This window comes from Plectropomus leopardus, unplaced genomic scaffold (genome assembly GCF_008729295.1).
Source record: "Plectropomus leopardus isolate mb unplaced genomic scaffold, YSFRI_Pleo_2.0 unplaced_scaffold3763, whole genome shotgun sequence".
Taxonomy (NCBI): Eukaryota; Metazoa; Chordata; class Actinopteri; order Perciformes; family Serranidae; genus Plectropomus; species Plectropomus leopardus.
The window spans coordinates 1-8102 of record NW_024641161.1 but is presented as its reverse complement, the minus strand read 5'-3'; the positions used below and the strand labels follow the sequence as shown (position 1 = coordinate 8102).

General features: G+C 43.3%; 1 protein-coding gene and 1 long non-coding RNA gene across 2 annotated transcripts; both read right to left on the bottom strand.

Annotated features, from left to right (window-relative positions):
- Positions 1-248: 248 nt before the first annotated feature.
- LOC121938911 lies at positions 249-987 on the bottom strand. Its single transcript, XR_006105378.1, has 3 exons — positions 853-987; positions 540-652; positions 249-361 (listed from the first exon to the last, which is right to left on the bottom strand). It is a non-coding gene; the product is annotated as an uncharacterized LOC121938911 (long non-coding RNA).
- A 923-nt stretch (positions 988-1910) lies between these two features.
- LOC121938910 (transcription factor 7-like 1-B) lies at positions 1911-7921 on the bottom strand (the record flags this gene model as incomplete). Its single annotated transcript, XM_042482062.1, has 6 exons — positions 1911-3356; positions 5910-5958; positions 6100-6207; positions 6592-6757; positions 7601-7714; positions 7794-7921. Coding segments are annotated over 6 exons (1017 nt in total), but the record flags the coding sequence as incomplete, so codon positions are not given.
- Positions 7922-8102: the final 181 nt, after the last annotated feature.

Below are 8102 nucleotides of genomic sequence, written 5' to 3'. Positions count from 1 at the left end.
GTTGTTGTTGTTGTCGTTGTTGTTGTTGCTGTTGTTGTCGTCGTTGTTGTTGCTGTTGTTGTCGTCGTTGTTGTTGTTGTTGTTGTTGTTGTTGTTGTCGTCGTTGTTGTTGTTGCTGTTGTTGTCGTCGTTGTTGTTGTTGTTGTCGTTGTTGTTGTTGTCGTCGTTGTTGTTGTTGTTGTCGTTGTTGTTGTTGTCGTCGTTGTTGTTGTTGTTGCTGTTGTTGTCGTCGTTGTTGTTGTTGTCGTCGTTGTTGTTGTTGTTGTTGTTGTTGTTGTTGTAGTCGTCGTCGTTGTTGTTGTTGTTGTCGTTGTTGTCTTGTCCACAGCACCTCTGGAAGTGAAGACTGAAGAAAGTTACACTGAAAAATGAAAGAGCCATTCAAAAAGACAAACTCTCAGTCTTTTTCATCTGGTTTTGTTAATGAATTATTAGGTGTTTTTTTAACACAATTTTTCTAAATTCTGAATTCTGGTTTTGGGTTTAAACTTGCTGTGGCTGTTCTGGTGAGGACAGGAGGGGGTTAAAGACAAACTCACCGTGTGTCTCTGCGTGCTGGCTGACTCTGACTCTGCAGCGTCTTCAGGTTAAACCCGTCAGTCCTCTTCTTCACTTCGGCCGAGTTCAAAACAACGAACCGACGAGTCCGAGTCTGACAGTGAAAGAGATTTCAGGTTCTAAAGAGATTTCAGGTTCTAAAGAGATTTCAGGTTCTAAAGAGATTTCAGGTTCTTCGTGAGTCCGCGGAGGACCGTCACACCACACACATCTGCACAGAAACACAAAGCACCACCTCAGCCTCCTTAAAGCTCCATCAGCACCAGACCACATCTGCAAACGAGCTCCACTTACCGACAGAGACAACCTGCGGGTCAGCGTCCCCGAACCGGACCGAGGACACGTGCTCCCCTGCAGCTGAGCTCACCTGCAGCTCCGAACAACAATTCCCGGAACACAGAAGGAAACTAGTTTTTTAAGCGAAGACGAGCAGGGCGGAGTCCAGAGCAGAGTGTGTGTGTGTGTGTGTGTGTGTGTGAGTGTGTGAGTGTGTGTGAGTGTGTGTGTGTGAGTGTGCGTGTGCGTGTGCATGCATGTGTGTGTCCGTGTCTCGTTACGGAGAACGGCCCGTTTCCTAATAAGGTAGCTGATCATTTTGTGAGGGGTGCTGCATGAGCGGTGACTGCAGGGTTTAGGTTTATTTTTCTGTCACCTTCTAAAAAAAACACGCTGATTTTACGTAATTTTGGAAATATTTTTTGTCTTTTAAAATTGAGATTTTTTTTTCAAAGTAATTGTTTACTTTCTAAATAACTTTTTGGCAATTCTTTTCTTTAAACTGTTTTTGTATTTTTGTGATTGTTTTTTCCTTTAATTCTTTTGGGTGATTTTTTGTGAGAGGTGTCAGCAGTCACAGCTGCACTGAGCATGCTCAGTCTGTCCTCCGCTTTCACTTTCACCCAGCTGATTCTCAGAAATCACGTGATCAGAGGAGCCAATCAAACAGCCGTTACTTAACCCTTTACCGCCCTGCTCTGCTGTTTTGAGTCTGTGTGAATGAAAATGAGCTGAAGTGAACTCAGCCTGACCGAGTGATCTGCACCAGCTGGTTTAGGTTTGTTATGCAATAAAACAAACAAACAAACAAACAAACAAACAAACAAACAAACAAAAGCAGTGTGCCTGTTCAGCTCGCCTCCTGCAGGAAATCAGGAACAAGAAAAATCATGGTGGGATTTCCAAAATAATTATTTATACAACACATCGGAGTTTCACAGCTCTTACTGACGGATTAATGTGACTTTATACAAAAATAAAAACCTACTGAGGGTCAAATGAGTTTTAAAAACACGCTCTACCAAACAGTCGATTTGGACTTTTGTTAAAAAACAAATGAACTTCTGGTCCTTCACTATTTTTAAATGATACTTTTAATGTGATCCAGGATATATATGCAGTAATAATTTCACAGGTTTAAATCTTTACTGTATAAATATACACATACACACACACAGGTGTGTGCGTCATATATATTTATATATTTATATGACTAAAGGCTGCAACGCTGCGAACATAAAGAAAAGTTGTAATGTGACAGATAATTACGGGACACGGACGTCCTTCAGCATCTGACTGACCGTCTCAGCCGAAAACACGATGACGTCACAGTGACCTCTGACCTCTCATCACTTCATCGTTCGATTTTGGACCTCTGTGTAAAATCTGAGCACGAGAAAAACGTGTTTCATGACGTCACCGTGACCTTTGACCACCTGGTTCTGATCAGCTGGACGTTTGTGCCAAATGTTGCAGGCGCAGAGAAATTAAAGCTCCATCAACATTAAAGTGCCGTCTATAATGACAGTAAATCACTTATAATCACATTAATCTATACGCGTTTAAGTACACCGAGCTGATAATTCCTCAGTACTTCTACTTCAGTACTGAGGGTAAAAGGTCTGAGTACTTTTCTGTTTCAAAGAAACATTTTCATGTTACATCATGAAATAACTTCTGTTAAGTTGTATTTTGTAAATTCGTCATGTGTTTGAGTAATTTTACCGTTTCCGTGACACATTTTCTGCCTCAGATTCGTGTTTCATCCTCATGAACCTGAACTTTATTTTGGGTCCTGCGTGTTCAGTGAAAGTCGTCACAGCGCGTCAGAGCTCAGTGAATATTTATTAACAGAAGAAAATAGAGCCGAACTGGCTGCTAACAGGTGAGAAACCCGGTGATTCGCCTCCACTCAGAACGAGTCTTTATCAAAAGTAGAAACCGTGAAAAAACCGTTGAGACGCAGTCAAATATTGACCAGATGTTTTCATACCGACAGGAAACGTGATCATAAAAAAGTTTAAAAAACGAAGCGTATTTACAGCGTTTAAAAAAAGAGTCTGCGGCTCCTCACAGCTGATTGGTTCTCCTGATCGGCTGTGACTGAGCGAAGGCACCTGATTGGTGAGCCGAGGTAGGAGGCGGGACCAGGAAGGGCGGGGGAGGGGGCGAGGAGGCAGGCGGGTGGCGGCTCAGAGGGGCGGCGGTCCGCTGAGGTTTGGTGGTGAGGGACAGCGGCTGCAGCTGCTCGCCGTACGGAGACGCCTGCCCGCCGCGGGACGAGTGCGTGTGCTCCGTGTGCGTCGGCGCCGGGGCGGCGGGCGAGGCCAGCGAGGTGGTGGGCGTCGCCGGGGAGTCCAGGGAGGAGGCGGGGCTGGCCTGGGAAAGGTGTGTGTGCGTCAGGTGAGAGACGGCGTGCGGCTGTGACGGGAAGGGGCGGGGCTGCGTGGACAAGGTGTGAGACGTCTCCTCAGGCAGCGGACGAGGACGCTTCAGCTGCGGCGGGAAGCTCTCCTCCAGGTCTGACCACAAACACACCGAAACACGAGTCATTACACGTCTTCATCAGTCATTACAAGTCTTCATCAGTCATTACAAGTCTTCACAAGTCTTCATCAGTCATTACAAGTCTTCATCAGTCATTACAAGTCTTCACCAGTCTTTATCAGTCATTACAAGTCTTCACAAGTCTTCATCAGTCATTACAAGTCTTCATCAGTCATTACAAGTCTTCATCAGTCATTACAAGTCCATTACAAGTCTTCACAAGTCTTCATCAGTCATTACAAGTCTTCACGAGTCTTCATCAGTCATTACAAGTCTTCACGAGTCATAGCAAGTCATTACAAGTCTTCACGAGTCTTTATCAGTCATTAAAAGTCTTCACGAGTCTTCATCGGTCATTACAAGTCTTCACGAGTCTTCATCAGTCATTACAAGTCTTCACGAGTTTCCATCAGTCATTACAAGTCTTCACAAGTCATAGCAAGTCATTACAAGTCTTTATCAGTCATTACAAGTCTTCACAAGTCTTTATCAGTCATTAAAAGTCTTCACGAGTCTTTATCAGTCATTACAAGTCTTCATCAGTCATTACAAGTCTTCACGAGTCATAGCAAGTCATTACAAGTCTTCACAAGTCTTTATCAGTCATTAAAAGTCTTCACAAGTCTTTATCAGTCATTAAAAGTCTTCATGAGTCTTCATCAGTCATTACAAGTCTTCACGAGTCATAGCAAGTCATTACAAGTCTTCACAAGTCTTTTATCAGTCATTAAAAGTCTTCATGAGTCTTCATCAGTCATTAAAAGTCTTCACAAGTACTCTTTCTCAGTCATTAAAAGTCTTCATGAGTCTTCATCAGTCATTAAAAGTCTTCACAAGTCTTTATCAGTCATTAAAAGTCTTCACAAGTCTTTATCAGTCATTAAAAGTCTTCACGAGCCTTCATCAGTCATTACAAGTCTTCACGAGTCATAGCAAGTCATTACAAGTCTTCACAAGTCTTTATCAGTCATTAAAAGTCTTCACGAGTCTTCATCGGTCATTACAAGTCTTCACGAGTCTTCATCATCATTACAAGTCTTCACGAGTTTCCATCAGTCATTACAAGTCTTCACAAATCATAGCAAGTCATTACAAGTCTTCACGAGTCATCTTCATCAGTCATTACAAGTCTTCACGAGTTTCCGTCATTACAAGTCTTCACGAGTCATAGCAAGTCATTACAAGTCTTCACAAGTCTTTATCAGTCATTAAAAGTCTTCACAAGTCTTTATCAGTCATTAAAAGTCTTCACGAATCTTTATCAGTCATTACAAGTCTTCATCAGTCATTACAAGTCTTCACGAGTCATAGCAAGTCATTACAAGTCTCTTCACAAGTCTTTATCAGTCATTAAAAGTCTTCACGAGTCTTCATCGGTCATTACAAGTCTTCACGAGTCTTCATCAGTCATTACAAGTCTTCACGAGTTTCCATCAGTCATTACAAGTCTTCACAAGTCATAGCAAGTCATTACAAGTCTTTATCTGTCATTACAAGTCTTCACAAGTCTTTATCAGTCATTAAAAGTCTTCACGAGTCTTTATCAGTCATTACAAGTCTTCATCAGTCATTACAAGTCTTCACGAGTCATAGCAAGTCATTACAAGTCTTCACAAGTCTTTATCAGTCATTAAAAGTCTTCACAAGTCTTTATCAGTCATAAAAGTCTTCATGAGTCTTCATCAGTCATTAAAAGTCTTCACAAGTCTTTATCAGTCATTAAAAGTCTTCACAAGTCTTTATCAGTCATTAAAAGTCTTCACGAGCCTTCATCAGTCATTACAAGTCTTCACGAGTCATAGCAAGTCATTACAAGTCTTCACAAGTCTTTATCAGTCATTAAAAGTCTTCACGAGTCTTCATCGGTCATTACAAGTCTTCACGAGTCTTCATCAGTCATTACAAGTCTTCACGAGTTTCCATCAGTCATTACAAGTCTTCACAAATCATAGCAAGTCATTACAAGTCTTCACGAGTCTTATCAGTCATTACAAGTCTTCACGAGTCTTCATCAGTCATTACAAGTCTTCATCAGTCATTACAAGTCTTCACAAGTCTTTATCAGTCATTACAAGTCTTCACAAGTCTTTATCAGTCATTAAAAGTCTTCACGAGTCTTTATCAGTCATTACAAGTCTTCATCAGTCATTACAAGTCTTCACGAGTCATAGCAAGTCATTACAAGTCTTCACGAGTCACAGCAAGTCATTACAAGTCTTCACAAGTTTCCATCAGTCATTACAAGTCTTCACGAGTCATAGCAAGTCATTACAAGTCTTCACAAGTCTTTATCGGTCATTACAAGTCTTCACAAGTCTTTATCAGTCATTAAAAGTCTTCACAAGTCTTTATCAGTCATTACAAGTCTTCACGAGTCATAGCAAGTCATCATCAGTCATTATGAATCATATCAACTCACCACGAGTCATTGTAGGTTATTTTAAGTCACCACGAGTCATTTCGAGTTAATAATACTAATGTCTAATAAATCAAAGACACGTTGTTGACTGACAGCAGCTTCGTCTCACCTTCAAACTGAGTTTCGCTCTTCGTTCTCTTCCTCTTCTTCTTCTTCCCCTGCAGACACACAAACATCAAACCAGCCGGCGCTCAGTGTGGTCATGTGATCAGAGGTGGGCGTGACCATGTGATCAGAGGTGGGCGTGGTCATGTGATCAGAGGTGGGCGTGGCCATGTGATCAGGTGGGCTGTACTCACGTAGTTGTCTCTGGCTGACCAGCCCGGGTACAGTTTGGAGTGCAGGAGTCTCTCTTTGCGAGCCAGTTCGTAATATTTGGCCTGCTGGTCTTTGGACAGAGAGTGCCACTGAGGACGACAAAACAAACACCGAAAAAACCATTAACCCTTTAGCAGGCAGCAACACGCACGCATCTTCGTATTCATATTTCATCATATTTATTACGTCTGACTTCATTGTAGAAAAATTACTTTTGCCGCACATTTTCAATTTATTGTTGAAATATTTCGATTTTATTTTCTAAAAATTTTTAATTTATACTCAAAATATCTGACTTATTATCTCTCAAATTAGTTTTATTTTAACATTACAAATTTATTCAGAAAACACTGACTTTTTTTCAGAATAGTACAGCTCTTTTAAATCAGGCGTTTCTAAAAACCGGACTGAAGTGTTGACGTGATACATGTGAAGCTGTGCGGCAGTCGGACGGAGGCGCCGTGACGTCGTACCCGCTGTCCCAGGATCTGGTTGATGGTGGCGCTCTCTTTGACTTTGCACTGAGCGACCACTTTGGGCCGCTCCTCCCTCATGAACAACATGAAGGCGTTCAGCGGCTTCTTGATGTGAGGCTTCTTCTCCTCTTCCCTCTCCGGCTGCACATCCACCGCCGACTTCCTGCACCAACGAAGAAGAATGTTACCACAGTAAACGTTCATTATTATGTTAACCTAACAGGACTAACTGCACCACCAGAACTAACTGCACTAACGTGGCTAACTGTACCACCAGAACTAACTGCACTAACGTGGCTAACTGTACCACCAGAACTAACTGCACTAACGTGGCTAACTGCACCACGGGGACTAACTGCACTAACATGGCTAACTGCACCACGGGGACTAACTGCACTACCATGGCTAACTGCACCACCAGGACTAACTGCACTAACATGGCTAACTGCACCACGGGGACTAACTGCACTAACATGGCTAACTGCACCACCAGGACTAACTGCACTAACATGGCTAACTGCACCACCAGGACTAACTGCACTAACACGGCTAACTGCACCACCAGGACTAACTGCACCAACAGGACTAACTGCACTAACACGGCTAACTGCACCACCAGGACTAACTGCACCACCAGGACTAACTGCACCAACAGGACTAACTGCACTAACACGGCTAACTGCACCAACAGGGATAACTGAACCCAAAGCACTAACTGCACCACCAGGACTATCTGCACCAACAGCACTAATTGCACCACCAGGACTAACTGCACTAACACGGCTAACTGCACCACCAGGACTAACTGCACCACAGGGACTGACACCACTAACATGGCTAACTGCACCACGGGGATTAACAGCACTACCACGGCTAACTGCACCACCAGGAATAACTGCACCAACATAGAAGAATGTTAACACAGTAACCGTTTCCTAGAATTTTTAAGTATAAATCAAACAGGAAGTGTGACTGGTGTGGTGAAAGGCGAGCTAGGCGTCGGTACCCGGGCAGGCTGCTGCTTCTGGGCTCCTGCTTCACCGGCACGGGGACAGCGGCAGGGTGGGACGACTGGGGGGGCGCCACCAAACGCTGAGAGAAGCTCCCGGACACCAGGCTGCTGAACAAACAGGCATCAAACATTCATGTTGACTAAAATCTGTTAAATCTGTTATCTGTGGCTCTGAAAGGACACTCACCTGGACATGGAGGCGCTGGCGGCGAGAGCGGCAGGTGAGAATCCTCCTGCGATGGGGTACACGGTCTGTCCCTGCCTGCAGAGACAAGGGAGGCGGTCAAATGTCCCGCACTGCCTTTTGTGATCTGCCTATGTTACGACTTTTATTCTATTATTTCCTTTTTTCGTGTTGAGCATCTGAGTTTGCATTTTGTTCTTGTCCTTTTTGTTTGACTGCTGTACATTTGGCTCTGTTTGGCATGTGTTTATTTTATTTATTATTCCCAGATTCCCGCCTTTGCTTTGCCTGTCAAAGCACTTTATCAACATC